This window comes from Mytilus californianus, unplaced genomic scaffold (assembly GCF_021869535.1).
Source record: "Mytilus californianus isolate M0D057914Y unplaced genomic scaffold, xbMytCali1.0.p SCAF_4, whole genome shotgun sequence".
Taxonomy (NCBI): domain Eukaryota; kingdom Metazoa; phylum Mollusca; class Bivalvia; order Mytilida; family Mytilidae; genus Mytilus; species Mytilus californianus.
The window spans coordinates 78,618,966-78,638,955 of NW_026262690.1; the positions used below are offsets into that span (position 1 = coordinate 78,618,966).

General features: G+C 31.3%; 2 protein-coding genes across 2 annotated transcripts in view; one reads left to right on the forward strand and one right to left on the reverse strand.

Moving 5' to 3' along the window:
- Positions 1-4,898, forward strand: part of LOC127738562 (autophagy-related protein 2 homolog B-like) — a 115,620-nt gene extending 110,722 nt beyond the window's left edge. The window contains exon 43 of the mRNA XM_052249850.1: positions 717-4,898. Coding sequence (XP_052105810.1) covers positions 717-947 — 231 coding nt within the window. The 3' untranslated portion in view covers positions 948-4,898. The remainder of the gene's footprint in view (positions 1-716) is intronic.
- Positions 4,899-5,793: 895 nt separating this feature from the next.
- On the reverse strand, positions 5,794-19,987 carry LOC127738569 (KICSTOR complex protein kaptin-like). The gene is made up of 12 exons (XM_052249861.1): positions 19,614-19,987; positions 16,191-16,285; positions 15,028-15,112; positions 14,421-14,478; positions 14,023-14,104; positions 12,024-12,094; positions 11,033-11,142; positions 9,428-9,526; positions 8,914-8,998; positions 8,114-8,249; positions 7,148-7,543; positions 5,794-5,934 (listed from the first exon to the last, which is right to left on the reverse strand). Exons 1-12 carry the CDS (start codon positions 19,888-19,890, stop codon positions 5,809-5,811), a joined length of 1,620 nt encoding a protein of 539 aa, XP_052105821.1. The 5' UTR covers positions 19,891-19,987; the 3' UTR covers positions 5,794-5,808.
- Between the last annotated feature and the right edge of the window lie 3 nt (positions 19,988-19,990).

Genomic DNA, 19,990 nt, shown 5'->3' on the forward strand with positions numbered 1-19,990 from the left:
TTTATTCAGAAAACATCAGAACAGTAAATGTAAAGGGTAAAATCTATGTTTCCACTGTGTGTTCGCCTTTTATTGCCATTTTATAGAATTTCAGAATGTAGATGAAATTTTGAGTTGTCTTGTCTATTAAGTCTGTGCACGGACTTATCGGATGAACAAAATAACTGGATTTGACCGCATATATTTTGGAGAAATATACTAGTTATGTGCTGTTCTGAAGTTGACTGTGGTAATCAAAGTTGTGGGAACATTGCCGCTTACATCCTATTCAGGAATAAATTACCTTAGCTGTATTTGGCAAAACCTTTTGGAATTTTAGGTCAATGCTCTTTAAATTCGTACTTTATTTGGCCTTATCAACTTTCTTGATTAGAACGTCACTTTGTACTATCATTCATAGAGAACCCCTAGCTTGAATTCAGTTATTTTTCAATTCTGTCTTTGCCATAAAAAAATCAATATACATGATATAATGATCATATATATAATTGCTTAATAGGGAAAATTTCTCCAAACAGTCCTTTGATTAATAATTAGCAATTGACTGTCATAGTCCAGACTTGTTCAGAAACTTTCAAAAAGGAAACAAAGATTGTGTATAAATGTTACAAATTATTGTAATGAATGGAGAATCCTCCTTATATATGTACAATATTTGCCTTTTTATGTTAACCAACATCCAATCAATCAATCAATATGAAAAAATGTAATTACAGGGACTATCTGAACAAGCACAGAACTTTATGGAGAGTGCTAATACAGAACATGAACAAAAAGGTGTGACAGGCGTTGTAGGTGGTGTCATGAGACAGATCCCATCTGCAGTTATCTCCCCATTAATTATAGGACCTGATGCCCTGTCTAATGTTTTGGGAGGTGCTAGGAACCAGCTGAGACCAGATGCTAAGAAAGAAGAAGAGGAGAAATGGAAGCTTGAACCAACATAGTGAATTTTTACAGTGTTGTTTGACCGGTGATCAGGTTGTTTGTGTTCAAATGAAAAAATGAACCAAATTAAGTCTTTCAGTCCTTACTATGTGATGTGATATTGGAATGGTGATTGAAAGAAGTCTTGACTAATGTAAGGTGTGAAATTGTCAATCTGATTAAAAAACAGATCCTGTTTTCTACGCTTTGCTTACAAAGATCTTAAAACACTCCGTTTTGCTTTCTGTTCTGGTAATTATTACATCAGACAATGAAATTTCAGCCTTCAAATTTTTGAAGGTGTGTATTAATCCGACAAAACCAGAGGATCCCCAAAAGTCTTTTAAAACAGGAAGTTGAACGGAGCGTTTTCAGATCCTTGTAATCAAAGCTTGGACACAGAATCTATTTTTATCAGATTGCGAAATTGTTACACGTAAAATGTATAAGTGTACATGTATGTTAGTGTGAAAGACATTTGTTTACTTCATCTAGTCTGCTTTTAAGGATACTGGTATATTAACTATATGATGTTACAGATTTTGTTATTTAGTTTCAGATAATTTGAAAGTGTTTTGTTTTTATTGTAAATGTTAGTCATTTTTAGATTGTGAGAATTAACTTATATTATATTTAGAATATAGTTAAACATGCTCCTGTGAAAAATCTTCAAAGAAAAATATTTTTTGCAAAGCTCAGAGAAAAATCTTTTTACAAACAGAATCTCCATTAAGAGGACAGTTTTGTATAAATAATTAGCTTTTAATATACTGGTAAGGTTGACTGTTTATTTTCTTCTGTCAAACAAAGTGAATAATTATATTCAATGTTATAATAGGTTGACTTGTATCTGACAAACAAAGATCAATTGATGCATTATAAGCAAAAATAATTAAAGTTGGATTCATAAGTTTAACAGTAGACCTTAACAAAATATGATGAAATTGTTACTGTTTTAAACTTGACTTTTACAAAATCTATGTATAATATGGTAGTTGTGAAAAGTCCTAAAGTAAAAAAGAGAACAAATAAAGAAAATAAAATTCAGAATTGTTTCAAAGGTTATTGTAAATAACATGTTATACCCTTTGCTTATTAAAAGTAGGGATTATAAAGGGATAGATGTATGTGTTTGTTCATGTTTCTGTACATTTTATTCATTTAAAGGGATTAATGTGGTTACCAATGTCTAAATGTTAACCTTTTTCTGGGAATACAGGGTTTATTTATTAGTTGAAATTTGCTTTGAACTAGCTTTCAGAAACTACAAGTACTTTTAGATTGATACCTTGTGACTTTTGTCTTGTTGTTAGTTGTAATGTGTACTATGTGTTGATCTGATGAGTCAAACCCTTTCCAACTGATTTTATTTGTTTGTTCCTATGTAATGCTGTTACACTACTGTCCAAAGGTATGGGAGAGTTGAGGCCTAGCAAACATGCTTAACCCCACGAAATTCTTGATGTGCCTGTCTCAAATCAGGAGGCTGTTATTCATTGGTTGTTGTTGGTTGCTGTCTGCCATGTGCTTTAGGCAATAACCAGGTCGTTTCCTTTCTCTTGAATTGTTTCACATTTTGTCATGCTAGGGCCTTGTATAGTTTACTAATTGGTATGGGTTTACTAATTATCGATGGACGTATTGCAACCTGCAGTTGTTTACATCCTGGTCCTTCAGTGTATGGTGGATAGTCGTCTCATTATCAATCATACCACATCTCCTTATTTTTTTATTATCGTTAGTCATATCTCCAATAAGGGGTAGGCATCTTGTACCAATACCATTCTTTAAACCATTATTAAATATTTCACTGACAATTTTTAAACAGAATCTTTCTTACATAATGCATTTGTGCACTTCCTATTTTTGTTTTTGACTGAATGATTTTCAGGGTATTTTATAGTAAAACATGGATTTTGGGAAATCTATACAAAAGAAGGAGCAGGGGATTGTTTATTTAGCTCTGCTAAAAAAAATTCTGGTTTGGGATGAATTGTGAACTCTACTAGTTTGTGATAACTTTGGTTGTGTACTTGCATTTGATGTATTGTATAGCATATATACAAGATTGTAAATAGTTTTAATCTTTATTTATTTGTTTTTTCCTCAATATTATTTTATTGCAATGATTTGTATGTATTATGTAATACCCTAGTGATTATCAAGCAGGGCTTTCAGTTTTTAGTCTGATAGACTTAAAATTCTAAATGTTATTTTCAACAGGATCAACTTTACTTTTTTGGAGTAAATCTAAAACAAATTTTAGAAATGAAATTGTATGATTTTACATGGTCAGGACATCAAATGCAGGGTTTACACAGGTTTCTGAAATCCTTGGAAAGTATGGGAAAATAGAATCAGAAAATTTAGCCCAATAAAGAATACATAAATATCCTTTTCATATTTTCAACCATTTGGCACTATATGATGTATATATATTTATGTAAAAAATAACTCCTTATTTTATCTTTACATTTCTTTAACATATGACTACTAACAACAAACATTTTATAGAAATTTATTTAAGTTGATGGGGAATAGATTTCAACTGCAAGAAGGAACATGTATTTTCATCACTAGAACAGGTATTTTAAATTTTTGTCCAGCAAAATCAAGAATGAATGGTTGGCTTTTCAAGGTTAAATTTAAAGTTACGTTTGAATGATCTCCACATAAGACAATGACTTTTGTGTTTATTTCATGGAACAGTTCACCTTCCAAGAATTTATATACCCTGATCAAAACACAAACTGATTCTCATGAAAGGTTTTATTTCCTTTGGAATTTTTCAACCACTTTAGTCTATAAACAATATTTCCCTGAGTGCTAACAAGCACTTTGAATTTGTATTGCTTTTTGATTTGAACTATTTAAGTTTTCATTTAAAGACTTTTATCTAGATTCTAGAATACATGTAACTGTTGTATTGGTGATTGATTAAAGGTGCTATTACTGCTTTTGATTTGTAATTCTTAAATATATTCATTTTATTAAATGTGTATTTGATGTATTTAGTTTTGGAGAATGTATGAAGTATTTCATATAAAGATTGAAATAACTTGTTTCAGTTCTCATGACCCAGAGGACCAAGATAGCAATTTCAATCCCTTTTTATTATCTGTTCTTCAAATATGAATTAAAAACTTCTGTCTTAATAATGTAGCCAATTACTAAACTTTTACTTTAATCTATGCCACCACCAATACTAAAAGTTTAAAATTTTACAGCAAATTGAGTTTAAACCAAACTTAACCATAATCATATGAATGGGAAGTACTAAATGTATATCCTAGTCGTATTTGAAAACTATCCTCTGAACCAATATGTATTTTCGATTTTCATTATTAACATATGCATAAATTCCATATGAGAGGAACAGCCTTCTTTTAAGAGATTAGTTCAGTATTATATATTTTTAGATTGTATTATAAAAAGGTCACAAAAAACATTAACACTATTTAAATATCCATTCCCTCAAAACATGGTCCCCAGATTCAGACTTTTCCATTTATCCAATTCATGAAACATGCACGGTTTTGATGAAAGTATTTTAAGGGATCAAGCAAGAAATAATGACAACATCCATGCTACATGATTTATTATGTGCTATTGGTACATGTCTCCCTTCATTTTAATATAAAGGGGATCTCACAAGAAATGAAAGCTACAATAAATTAGTACCAGATGGATAAACCCCAAATTATACAGTCTATAACCAGGTTTCATTGGTAAAAATAATGTTCCCTTGTAAATATTAAATAATGTTTGCATCAGGCTGTTATGTACTACTCACACTTCAAATTGTTATTGTTTTTCTTGATTTTTATTTCATTACCAGTTATAAAGATGCATGTTTTTATATAGTAGAAATTACCAAGTCTTTACATGTTGTTTTTGAATGATCCCAATATTTGAATCTTCATAGGAGATGCATAATAAAAGGAAAATAATAAAATGACTATCATAAAGTACGTTTTATTGTTTGTTTATTTGCCATCATAACTAGTGTAAAACAAATGTGTTTAGTTGTGTAATCAACATTTAGTCAGTCTGATATTTAACCTAGTCCATGTTTTCAAATGACTAATCAGTTCAATTGAATTTTTATGCCCCCGCCGTACATCCGTCCGTACATCCCAAAGTTGGTTTCCGTTCTCTAACTTTAGTTTGCCTAAACCAAATGCTATGAAACTTATACACAATGCTTATTAACACAAAACACAGATCAAGTCTGAATTTTGGTGGTGTCACTTTAACTGTTCTAGAGTTATGCCCCTTTACAAATGGGAAATTGCTGAATTTTTCATTTCCGTTCTCTAAATTTAGTTTGCCTCAACCAAATGCTATGAAACTTGTATACACTGCTTATTACCACAAAATACAGATCAAGTTGGAATTTTGGTGGTGTCACTATAACTGTTCTAGAGTTATGCTCCTTTACAAAGGGAAAAATTGCTGAATTTTTCGTTTCCGTCCTCTATTTTAAGTTTGCCTCAACCAAATGTTATGAAACTTATACACAATACTTATTACCACAAAACTCAAATCAAAATTCAAATTTGGGTAGCATCACTTTTACTGTTCTTAAGTTATGTCCCTTTATAACTTTATATGATATGCAAGCGGGGCATCATCTGTGTCCCATGGATACATTCCACATTTATTTTCTAAGAGATTTGCCAATGACAATCTATACAATAGAGTTCTTTATTGAAACACAGATTAAGGATGAACAGCAGTAATGCAGCAACCGTGCAACTTCAAATAACTGTTGAGATAAACATAGCCTAATCCAATTATAAATTCAAAAGCATCTATAGACTGGGCCAAATATTACAGAGATTACTCATAATGAATACATGTATAATCAATTTTGATATTTTATTTTTCTTTATTTTCCACAGATTTTACACTTGGTAAATGTTTATCACTTTCAGTTTTATGTCTCTTATGTGTTATTTTGTTCATTCTCTCAAGGCAAACCTTAGCAATTTCCTGCAGGTCAGGCTGAAAGGATAAAATAAAGATTACAATTAATGTACTGAAAAAAAAACATATTCAATTCAAATGCTTTGTGGGACCATTTAATTGTTTCTTTTTTAACAACACTGAACATTTCTATTTTTACTCTAGTATAAGTAATATTTCTGGACACATTTAAATGACAATTCAATTTTTTAAAAACCTCCTTTATGCTTTGGAATATTATGATAATGAGATCTAATTCTTTTACAGTATACAGAAAAAAACAGTTGAACTTGAGCCCCATTTTCTTTTGAAACATTTATAGTCTATGCCAAGATATGTTTTTAAGTCAATCAAGTTCCGATATTTGGAGCAGGATTTGCTTACCCTTACAGAGTACTTGAGATCACCAATAGGGTTTTTGGTGGGGTCTGTGTTGCTCAGTCTTTCTATGTAGTTTTTTGGCATGGCATTGTCTGTTTTTATTCAATTTCTGATGTCCATACTAGAAGGCTATTTTAATTTTGCTATAAAGGTATAGTTTAAGACAATCTGAATTAAATGTCAATGTAAAACAGTGATAGAAGTACAGTGGATTCATTATTATTGATGGGTACTCATCTTCTTGGGAAAAGGTGAACCACAAATTCAAATGTTAACAAAATATGCATGCAGAGTTTATGAAAACTACAAAAAAATTTATTCAAAAAAATAAAATTTTTGCCTGAATCCACAGAAATTGGTATCTAAGAAAATTAATGAACCCACATTACTATTTCATTGATAAATTAGAATTTAAAATTGTAAATTCAGAAGAGGGTCTTAAATAATAAAACATTTAAGTGATACACACATGATATGCCAATGTCTATGTGAAATACATTATGGGGATCTAGAGACATATTCCCAATCAAGAAAATCTGCCGTAGCAAACATCAAGTTTGACGCCTAATTGGATGTACAGAGATCGGTAGTCAAATTTTCAAATTTTCTCATGACAGGGCCTTTTATAGCTGATTGTATGGTATAGGTATTGCTCATTGTTAAAGGTTATACTGTGACATGTTGTTGTTTACAGTCTTGTCATTTGCACTTGTTTGGATTGTTGCCTCAGTGGTAATCAAACCACATCTCTTTATTTCTATAATATATCCATTCTTGACTCGTGTATAAATTACTTATATAAAGCAACTACCCATTAAATTCTTAAGGATACTATGAAATTGTAGCAGTAATACAATAATATTTTAATTACCTGTATAATATGGACACCTTTAAGAGTAACTACCACCAAATCTTCCATCCCATCACCCATAATGTCCAACCTGTCAATGCCCATCACAGGGCAGGCAAAACTTTTTTGCCATAACAATTGAAAATGGTCACATTTCTTGACCATGTAGTCCTCTTGTTTGTGTTGCTTCTTAGATTGTGTTATATTTTCAGTAGAATGTTTGAAGTTCAGATTTTCATGTGATTTTGACCTCAATGTGTCCTGAATGTCAACAGGTCTCTGTTCTTTTTCATCAGACAGATGTCGATTTCTGTTTGGATCATTTATATCACCAAATTCTTCACATTTTTCATTTCCTGAGGATTTTCCAGGTTTAGACACATGCTTTTGTGATACAAATTTATATGCAAGAAGTTCCTGAAAGCAAAGAAAAATGTTCAGGTCTAACAGTTTGTTTTTCTTCCGATAATTGCAAAAGAATTTTATTCATTGAATTTGTGTTTGAATTAATAATAAAAAAACCATTACCAGTAAACAATGTTTGAAATATATACTCTAAAAGTAATGATAATCATAGGGTTTCCAATTTTTTTTAATAAATTTACAGCATAAATTTTTTTTTTTGTGTTCCCCAATTTTCTGTTATTGCTGAGTTTCTGTCTCTTTGATGTATACCCCAAATTTCCTTTTATTTACATGAAATTTGGCTTCCACAATTGAAAATGCTGGTACTGCAAAGTAAAAGTTAGAGTTTTTAATGAATTTGTCTTTTAATGTTCCCCCAATCATAACAGAAATACATTTATTTGTCTCGTAATATTATATGGCAGTTAAAAGATTATCTCCCTTGTATATAAAATAAATTTTCTTTAAAATTTCTCAGAAGAAGGGAATAATGGTAAATATAAAACAAACATTAAACAAAAATAATACCAACAATTGGTACGAGCTTCAGATAAAAATGGCTTGCAATATAAGTATTACTACCTGGCCATATGTTCCAACCATTATTTCATTACATCCATCAAAATCTATATCAACAATACAAACACACAGAGGTACATCAAACTTGTTACTCTGTGGTAATACGAGAGGCTCTTTCAAACCATTTGATAAAACATTCCTGCATAACAAAAAAACGTTTTTGATAAAAAAAAAAACCTCTCATAATTTTTGTTGTTTGTTTAATGAAATATGTGTTAGTATTAAGATCTGAAGTTAGTAAATTTGTACAGGTGGCCACTTTTCTTTGAAAACTAGGAAAAGGTTTTAATTTCATTCCAGTCTTTTCAGGCCCTTTCAGCACAAAAGGTTAGTAGTGATAAGTCATATTTTGTGATGTGATAAATGAGAAAAAGAGGTCAGCACGCTTTTTTTAAACACTCATATAATTTCTTGACTGCACTCCTTGCTGTTTCACAAAATACTTAAATGTACAGCATTCCATCAAGTATCCCTGTTACGTAACATTATCAGTAATCTTTTTGAAATATTTAAACATGCTGACGCACATGTAAACTGATTTTATCCCACCATATTGTGTGCCTGTACCATGTCAGACTACCAGGACCAGATGTTTTTGGTTGTTTTAAGAGAATCCTGTGTTTCAGGTTGGTGTGGTCTATTTTCTGTAATTCCTGTTATCCTGTATTATTATGATTTTTTGGTGAAAATGTAATATAAACAAAACATTGCTGACTTTATCTAAAAGATTGCAACCTACTCCTATAGAATTCTGTAAATGTGTGCATATTTTGAGTGTACCACAAAATTATTCCATTCCTTACCTATAGACAGCTGCAGGTTCTAGTGCACTCAGAGCTAATACATGGAAGACAGGATCGCCTTCTTTTTCTGAATTTTCTTTTCTCTCTGTAATCATAATGCTATTATCAATAATAGTTATTAATTTCACCTAATAACAAGTAAACGTCAATGTGTATACTAGAATTTGGAAGATAATGATAATACATCACAAACTGAAATCATTTTTTTACGAGGGGTGTCATGGTATATAGAATCAAATCTGAAACCATCAATGTCACAAATCTACCCTTTCAATATGAATACCATATGTAATTTTAATTCACCAATTTCTACATACAGGTTATCAATTAATAATCACTAAATTTGAAATTAAACAGTATAAAAATACATACATAGGTTATGAATTAATAATCACTAAATTTGAAATTAAACAGAATAAAAATACATACACAATTGTCCAATGCAAAAGATGTGATGCATTCATAAAAATAAGGAGCAAACTCTGCTGACCATCTTGGACATCTATATACTTACGACTTATAAATCCTGGCTGAGATACATTATATTCTAAGGTAAAAATTTTGATACAGGTAATAGGACTATCATGTTGAAGTGACCAGGAACTCAACATCTCTACAATACAGTGATACATAAATGTAAACTCCATCAAATATTTGTTCAAAGTTGTACTCATAATATGGCAAATGAAGACAATCATTAGTTGATTATTTAACAAAACACAAGTGTCTTAGTGATGAGGCTAATTATTCAAAACTAAATCTCAGTAGATGTTGCAAATAAGAAGATGCATGTACTTTGAACCCCTTTATGTGTATCTGCAAAAAAAATGGCAAATTGCTGTGTACTATAAATGAGTTTGTTAAATACTTGTTAAGATACAGATATGAATCTTAGATGTATTCCTGGCAGAAAAATTTGTAAGGGTTTCGCGGAACCCAGTGTCTCACCTACTTTTGCTGCTAGTCACAGGCTCAACAAAAATGGGGAAAAAATTATTAAAAATTTTCTTATAGATACTATCTTTTGATTGTAAGAAGCTTCTGTCCAAGTTTGGTAAAAATCCAGAATGGTTTATGAATCTAATAAATGTTTTAAAAACTTTAACTACAGACTGTATGTAATGTTAACTGGAAGAAAAACTAAGTCCATTTATAAGTAATATACGGAAAAACAGGAAATATATTTTTACAAAATTTCTTTCTAGATACTAGCTTTTGATCATAAACAAGCTTCTGTCCAAGTTTGTTACAAATCCAGGATAATTTAAGAAAGTTATTAAAATTGTAAAAACTTTAACCACAGAGTGAATGTAATGTTAACTGGCAGAAAAACTAAGTCCATTTATAAGTAATATACAGAAAAACAGGAAATATATTTTTACAAAATTTCTTTCTAGATACTAGCTTTTGATCATAAACAAGCTTCTGTCCAAGTTTGATACAAATCCAGTATAGTTTAAGAAAGTTATTAAAATTGTAAAAACTTTAACCACAGAGTGAATGTAATGTTAACTGGCAGAAAAACTAAGTCCATTTATAAGTAAAATACGGAAAAACAGGATTTTTTTTTTACAAAATTTACTTCTGGATACTTTCTTATGATCATAAACAAGCTTCTGTCCAAGTTTGGTAGAAATCCAGGATAGTTTAAGAAAGTTATTAAAATTTCAAAAACTTTAATCACAGAGTGAATGTTTGTGGATGCCGCCGCCGCCGACAGAATGTAGGATTGCTGTGTCTCGCTTTTGCGACAAAAGTCGCAGGCTCGACAAAAAGGGGTGTCTTGTCACGGTTAGACATCTTATAAGTATAGTTCTAGTTTTAAGTCCCCTACCGACCAAAGTCAAAGGGGACTTTAGGTTTGCACTCCGTCTGTCTGTCTCCATCAGTCCGGCAAATCAGTTTTCCACACTTTTTTTCTTCATGCTTGAAGATATTGATTTGATATTTGGTGTATTGTGTTATCATGACAAGTTACAGATCAAGTTCGAATTTTGTTCCGGTCTGACAATTTTGTGTAAGTTTTGGTCCTTGAACTTAGAAAATTCACTCAAATAATCAATTTTCCACTTTTTTTTTAAAACATATAAATATATTTGAATTTTAAATATAGACTGACCATTATTTTTTACATTCACATGTGAAACAGTAATCCCACCATCTCTGTGTCCTCTGGCTGTCAATCGTTTAGAGTACTGGTTATAGTACACAATATCTATCCAATGAACACTGAAAAATATCATTCAATTTACAGTACACAACATCTATTCAATGAACACAGAAAATTATAATTCAATTTATAGTACACAAAATCTATCCATATAATACTGAAATATATAATTCAATTTACAGTTAATAAAACCTACTCAATGAACATTGAAATATATAATTCAATTTACAGTACACGCACAACTTCTATCTCATGAACACAGAAAAATATCATTCAATTTACAGTAAACAGCATCTATCCAATGAACACTGAAAAATATAATTCAATTTAAAGTATACAAGATCTATCCAATGAACCAGCTGCAATGAACATCAAAAAAAAATAATTCAATTTACAGTAAACAAAACCTACTCAATGAACATTGAAATATATAATTCAATTTACAGTACACAACATCTATCCAATGAACACTGAAAAGTATAATTCAATTCACAGTATACAACCTCTATCAAATTAAGACTAAAAATATAATTCAATTTACTGTACAAAATATATATCTATTGAACACTGAAACAAAATAATTTAAATTACAGTACACAACATCATTCAAATGAACACTGAAACAAATAACTTATGTTACAGTGCAGAATATCCATCAAATGAACACTGAGCATAATATATATATGATTGTATTTTGTATAATTTGAGGAACTATGACCAATTGGAAGTTGTATGGCCTGGTCTTTTAACAGCTTACAAATCATATACATTTTCTTTCTAATTTAAGTGATTTAATTATTTGTGTATATGTGAAATTAACCATTCAGTTGTATCATTTTTAATGTTAAAAGATGTAATTAAGTGAATCTTTTTTTTTTTCATCAAATTCAATGAAAGTATAGCTTATTGTCAAAATTAGTAAATCGTAACAAATGCTTACCAAGTACTTATGTCCTTAAACTCAGGAAAACATTCATCTGTAGGAAATTCATTGAAGGTCTGTTGCATTGCCTGCATGATTAAAACAGATGTGAATCACAAAAGTAATTTGTACATATTTTGTTCATTGATAATGATTTTGTGTGACTTCTTTTTTCAAATTTTGTACTAGACAAAATTAAATTCAGAACAAAAGGTTAAGGTCAAATGAAGCCTGCAAAACGTTTACCACTACCATCTTCTTAAAATAAAATCACATACATATTAAAAATATTAATATCTTATCACTCATAATATCTGATACAGATCTTGTCTATGGTTGTCAATATATGAGATTAAGGCCACTCATGTTAGATGAACATATATTCCTCATAACAAATTCAAAGGTCAGCCAATATTTACCTGCAATGTCCAGGCTTGATCATGTTAAATGACCTGACCAAATGACATGTTTCAACTGTTTCAATGTAATTTCTTCTATTCTATTAAAAATTCTGTTCATGTGTATCTTACAGTCACTCCCACCAATAAAAACTTACTGAGACTTCTCTCTACATGTGGATCTTACAGTCACTACTAACCAACAAAACATTTACTGAGACTTCTCTGTATATGTGGATCTTACAGTCACTGCTAACAAACAAAAACTTACTGAGACTTCTCTGTACATGTGGATCTTACAGTCACTCCCACCAACAAAATCTTACTGAGACTTCTCTGTACATGTGTATCTTACAGTCAATGCTAACCAACAAAAACTTACTGAGACTTCTCTATACACGTGTATCTTGCAGTCAATGCTAACCAACAAAAACTTACTGAGACTTCTCTGTACATGTGTATCTTACAGTCACTGCTAACCAACAAAAATTTTCTGATACTTCTCTGTACATGAGTATCTTACAGTCACTGCTAACCAACAAAAACTTACTGAGACTTATCTGTACATTTGTATCTTACAGTCACTGCTAACCAACAAAAACTTACTGAGACTTCTCTCTACATGTGTATCTTACAGTCACTGATAACCAACAAAAACTTTCTGAGACTTCTCTATACATGTGTATCTTGCAGTCAATGCTAACCAACAAAAACTTTCTGAGACTTCTCTATACATGTGTATCTTACAGTCACTGCTAACCAACAAAAACTTACTGAGACTTCTCTATACATGTGTATCTTACAGTCACTGCTAACCAACAAAAACTTTCTGAGACTTCGCTATACATGTGTATCTTGCAGTCAATGCTAACCAACAAAAACTTACTGAGACTTCTCTGTACATGTGTATCTTACAGTCACTGCTAACCAACAAAAATTTTCTGATACTTCTCTGTACATGAGTATCTTACAGTCACTGCTAACCAACAAAAACTTACTGAGACTTATCTGTACATTTGTATCTTACAGTCACTGCTAACCAACAAAAACTTACTGAGACTTCTCTCTACATGTGTATCTTACAGTCACTGATAACCAACAAAAACTTTCTGAGACTTCTCTATACATGTGTATCTTGCAGTCACTGCTAACCAACAAAAACTTTATGAGACTTCTCTCTACATGTGTATCTTACAGTCACTGCTAACCAACAAAAACTTTCTGAGACTTCTCTATACATGTGTATCTTACAATCACTGCTAACCAAAAAAAAATCTTACTGTAACCCGAATAATTCAGTTGTTATATTTCACTGCTCTACGATGGCTACATTAATGCCTGAAGGCCTTGTCAATAAAAAAATTGTCAAATAATCATTCGGAATTAGCTCGGGATTTACCTATCTCGATAACATTGAGCTATTAGCTGATTGGCTCTCTCTCACAGAGACCACCAATCAAAATCCTGGATTCGTGACGCGTTTTTATTGTATAAAGAATTCAGGCCCTCGCGAGTGGGAGAGTCGATCACGGGGAGGGACTGAATTATTCGGGTTAATCTTACTGAGACTTCTCTGTACATGTGTATCTTACAGTCACTGCCAATTAACAATAACTTACTGAGACTTCTCTGTACATGTGGATTTTACAGTCACTGCCAACCAACAAAAACACAGACTCTAATTTACCAGCTACAAATATACTGAAAATGAAAAAAAATCTTGTATAAAAATGTTTGTCATTATTCTATTTTTATGTAATGCAATTTTGTCAGCTTTCCTTCTATTTGAAAGTAAGATGTAGATTTGGCAGTAATAAACTACCAATTACATAGAAAAAATGGAAAAAGTTCAATATATTGTGAAAGGATGGTATATAAATCAATCTATCAAAATATAAATTTCAACTGCAGAACTAACAATATATAAATTAATTCTGTCAAGTTTTGTTGCCTTCATATCCAAACTGGTCAATGATTTAAAAAAAATACTGGTTGCATAAAATATTTATCGACTGACCTTGTATGAGTTAATTGATAAGGAGTAAAGTCTAGATCTATACTCTGACTAAAACAATCTGAAAATAAAAGGTATTAATAGATTTTCTCCAATATATATTAACAATACATGTGAGCAATATAATATTGTTTCAATTCTATCATACATAATGTTTCAAGCTTCAACAGTTTACAGTTACACAAATACAAAAAATTGTAAAGCAATGTTAGATTAGCACTTAAGAAAGCATGATTTAGAAATAACTATATGAAAATAAGGAGATTTGGTATGATTGCCAATTAGACAACTATCCACCAAAGTTCAAATAAAGTGGATATAAGCAATTATAGGCAACCGTACGGCCTTCAACAATGAGAAAAACCTATAACGGCCTAATTTATAACAAAACAATTTACGAAACGCAAATATGACAGATGTGAAGATTGTTTTCTTTTGACTGTTAAAGGTTTACTAGATTAGTAATAAAGTTAACAAATTAAATTAAATATAAAATGCTCCTTCTTCAACAGAAAATTTCAAACAATTAGTGTTGTAATAAAGGGAAATACCTTTACATTTACACACAGACAGTTTCTTTTAGAATACATGTACAAAATGTATAACATACCATCTATATTATCAAATCCTGAGTATTCCTCTCTTAATGAGTACAAATTTAAATATTGTTTACAAGTGCCCTCTGAATCTTCACTCTATAAAAAAAATAGAATGGGTTATATATGAAATATATAGGCAATATCAAATATGGCATTGTTTAGACACTTGTCTATTGTTGATATCTAAATGTTAACCTTTTTTGGGTGTTTTTTCGTTGCTGAGAGACACTGCATTTCCTTTTATTAAATCATATTTTGATAGCATACTTTGGAGAAAATTCAATAATCTATACTGTCAAGAATGTGGACGAATAGTGACTAACCCATGAATGAGTACTGTTTAGTTGTTGTACAGGGTCTTTAGTTTATGAACAATACATAGTTAACCTATGTTTTTCAGTCCCATTTCAAAATGTCTTAAATTAAGGAATAAGCAATCAATGAAACAGATATCTCTCCAAAGTAACAACCAAAATGTGATCTTTGTGAGCTAAGGGACCGTGCAATATTTATCAGGTAGATGGGACCGGTGCAAATTCTGGTTATGACAAAAAAAAGAGTGAATGTCCTATGCTGATTTGGGATGTAAAAACTCAATGTCCTATGACTTGCATGCAGAAAAAAAGTATGTGTCCTATTAACTTTATCTGAACAACTGGCACTAAGTGATAGGATGTCCTTAGTGATGAAGTAATAAATGAAAACTGTTTTTGAATATTGTTGTTTAAGTATGTAAAGGATCAATAATACAACAAAACAGACATTTAAGATTGTAAAAGTGAAATTTTAAAAATCTAGAATTTAAAATTGATACTATAAATCAGAACAGCATAAGTTTATAAGGAACAGATAAGCTAAAATATTAATAGGATATGGAACTCCTTTTCGAGATATTTGATAGCTTTCTTGGACGTTTACCTGATATTTAGCATTGGCATTATTTGGGCTTCAAATCATAAGAAAGGAAATCTAGAATTTTGTCAAATGGCTTTTATGACTTATTGAAGTCTTCTATAAACAATAACAAGAATATGTCTAAACTATGCCATTTTACCTATAAAAAGTTTCGTAAAACAAATTTAGAATAATTTAAATGTAAAAAAATGTACATTTATTTAGTTTTCAATGCTGTGTCTGCACAATTAATTTTTGGGGTCATTTTTCTTTTTCTTACCTCTTCTTCAAATTTTATAAATGTTACACCAACAACAATTCTTTTATGATGAACTGATTTACTTATCACATCTAAAGACACCAGCTCTGCTCCAGCTGTCAATATAATATACAAAAGTGTTATACATTTACTGTCAATCCTTTTGAAATGAACAGATATCCTGATTAAATCATTAAACTACTGTAATTTCAGAAATTATTGCTAGGTTTTTATTGATGTGAATAATACAACTGGGTGAGTATCGCAATGATAAGAACATTTTTATATCCAGTACATGCATCTGTTGACAAACTTTCCTAAAATTGCAATAATTAATCTCACATTTTTTACCTTTCTTCTGAAATTGCAATAATAAATGCATGCAATAATTTCTAAATTTAGAGTATATCAAAAATTTCAAAACCATATATAGTAAAAGTAAAACTTTCATAAAATGTCATGTGTATATTGCATACTTTAAACATATTAAACAATTTGGTGAATTCTGCAAAATGTAAATTCAGGATAATTTTTTGTTTGGGATACTGGCTTGAAACTGCTTAAATAGCAAAACTTTTAAGATCTGGACACATCTACAAGCAATAATAAATATAAAGAGGCATCTTAGTAAAAAAAATAGCATGCTCTTTATTAACTTTGATCACATACATCTATAAAACAACAAATAAGAATAAAGACATATTGAGTTTATCAAAAATTCTAGAAAAATTGAGTATAACTTTAGACTCAAGGATTCCTTCAGAGGTTTCCTATATAATGAACATCTCCATAAAATTGACACATTCTGAATTATAAATAACAAAAACAACAAACAAAACCCTCATTACTTTGACCATACATTATAATAACATGACTTTTTAATAAATCGATTAGAAACAAGTTGAATTTATTTAACCTTTTCTAGACCTCAGGTGACTTAAACTTGTCATAAGATATCAAGCCTATAATTATTACGATCATATGGTGACTATTTAAGTAGATTTGAGTTTTTAGGTTGTTGTCACTTTGGCATTTACCTTAATTTCCAATATAAACTATATTTGTTAGAGGGTTTGGCGCCATCTAACTAGTTTAACCCTGCCACATTCTGTATGTGCCTGTTCCAAGTTCAGGAGCCCGTAATTAAGTGGTTGTCATTTTTTGCTGTGTTACATATTTGTTTTCATTCATTATTTTGTACATAAATTGGGCCGTTATTTTTCTTGTTTGAATTATTTTACATTTGTCATTTCGGGGCCTCTTATAGCAGACTATCCAGTATGGGCTTTGTTCATTGTTGAAGGCCGTACAGTGACCTATAGTTGTTAATTTCTGTGTCATTTGGTCTCTTGTGGAGAGTTGTCTCATTGGCAATCATACCACATCTTCTTTTTTATATATAATATTTTATATCATGTTGTATTAAACTGTCTCTCTTTGTGTAATGCAAGTGTTGGATAAATATAAAATTGAGAATGGAAATGGAAATGGGGAATATGTCAAAGAGACAACAACCCGACCAAAGAGCAGATAACAGCCGAAGGCCACCAATGGGTCTTCAACGCAGCGAGAAAATCCTGCACCCAGAGGTGGTCCTCAGCTGGCCCGTAAATAAAATTGTGTACTGGTTCAGTGAAAATGGACGTCACACTAAACTCCAGTATATAAAAAACATACAAGACTAACAAAGGCCAGAGGCTCCTGACTTGGGACAGGCGCAAAACTGCGGTGGGGTTAAACATGTTTTGTGAGATCTCAACCCTCCCCCTATACCTCTAGCCAATGTAGAATAAAGAAACACATAGCAATACACTCAGTAAAATTAAGTTTAAAAGAAGTCCGAGTCCGATGTCAGAATAGGTAACAAAAGAAACTAAGCAAAATGACAATGATACATAAATTAACAAAGGACTACTAGCAGTTACTGACATGCCAGCTCCAGACCTCAATTAAACTGATTGAAAGATTATGTCTTCATCATATGAAAATCAGGTACAATCCCTCCCGTTAGGGGTTTAGTACCATACCATCATAAAATATATGAGAAGAACATAACCCGTATCATGCCAGTATCTTTCTCCACAGGAATCGGAAATTCTATCAATAAAATTCTGTAAATAATAAAGTCGACTATCAATAGAGCTTCTCGTAATCCACAGGAATCGGAAATTCTATCAATAAAATTCTGTAAATAATAAAGTTGACTATCAATAGAGGGGGGGGGGGCAAGAGGGGGTCTCATCCCGATTTCCCGGTTTTAATATCAGAAAATCCCAAAATCCCGGACATATTTTGTTAAAAATCCCGATCCCGATAAATTTGTTCCCCAATTTTAAAGTTTAAATTTTCAATGCTTACGATTTAAACGTCTCAGGTATGATTGATGTTCAAAGTCTTTCAGCGTAACCAATCCGAATATGTATTATCAATATTACCGTGTGACGTCAGGCTGCATATAAGCATTTTTGTTCTCATAAATCTTCAGTAGCCGGTCAGAAAATTGGCCAAATTCCAGTTCAAGTCAATACAAAAACCTATATGACAAGCACTGGAATCGTTTTGTAACTGAGAGAAATTTGAATCTATTGAGTCACCATTCTAAAACCACTGAACCAAGGATCAACCAAGTTACAGACATAAAAAGAAATACAAATGTCACTTGAGAGATTTATAAAGTAGTCGAAACGCTGCTTTACATTATAAAATTTAAAAAAATACCAGATTTTAAGACACTTGTTAGGATAAATGATTATGCTTAGGGCTGTAAGCAACTACACAACTGATCACCAACAAGAAGTTGATCGACCGACCAAAATCAAAATCGTTTAACGGTATAATTGAGGACCTGATCCGAGCTCAAAGCTTATCTCTAAACTTACTGTTACATGTACTCTGATCTGGATCTACTCTGTTTCTAGATGCGATTCTGATTGAAGTATATTGAAAATGGCACTTTTATCTGTCCAAGGTACAGTTTTTTGTCAAACCCGTTATATTTCAACATAAAAATCCTGATTTCCCGTGGCTAAAAACGTGGCTTCCCCGTATCCCAATGTTTTTCTATCCCGAATTCCCGATCTTTAAATAAGGCAATCCCGATTTCCCGTTGCTAAAATCGGCCGATCCTAGCGTACCGAAAATGGTCTCGCCCCCCCCCCCTCAATAGAGCTTCTCGTAAGCTCTATTGATAGTCGACTTTATTATTTACAGAATTTTATTGATAGAATTTCCGATTCCTGTGCTTTCTCAGTATTAAAGCTGTTAGTTTTGTAAATATTTTATCAATTTACTTACATGAAGCAAATTACCAGCAATCATATCAAAATTATTTAAACAAACTGTGTTGGCAGTTGCTTAATACATGTACTCTTTTAATTTATAAGCCAAAACATTTAAGTTCTAGAGAAAGTTTGGGTTTTTTCTGTTAACTTATATTACCAGTACCTGGAATATATGAAAATGGTATTATTTTTGCTGATGGTGCCAATTTGTCCATAGTGATCTGGTATTCCAATGAAATGAACTTTCCAACCCTAGATGCAACCAAGAATTTATTGGACCCATCTGGATCTATTACTTTTGCATGTCCATAAACATTAGTTTGTGGTGTTGTACTGATTCCACATGACATCCCTGGATATAATAGTGTGTGTGTTGGTAGATTGCAAAAATGGGCATCTGTCCATTTCCAACTCTTGTAACTTATTTTACTCTCTTCCATTTGATCGAGCCTCTTTGGTCTCCAATCTGTTATTTATTTTATTTTTTTGTCATATGTTAAATTATCTCCCCTGGCTACTTTCATTTTGTAGAAAACACAA

What these genes read in the sequence shown, in the direction of transcription:
- LOC127738569 (XM_052249861.1), bottom strand. Translation starts at nt 19,890, where the DNA reads ATGGAAGAGAGTAAAATAAGTTACAAGAGTTGGAAATGGACAGATGCC. An exon ending in TTTAAGGACATAAGTACTTG is followed by an intron (nt 11,143 to 12,023) that starts GTAAGCATTTGT and finishes GATATTTTTCAG; the next exon opens with TGTTCATTGGATAGATATTG. An exon ending in TCAGCCAGGATTTATAAGTC is followed by an intron (nt 8,999 to 9,427) that starts GTAAGTATATAG and finishes TTATGATTACAG; the next exon opens with AGAGAAAAGAAAATTCAGAA.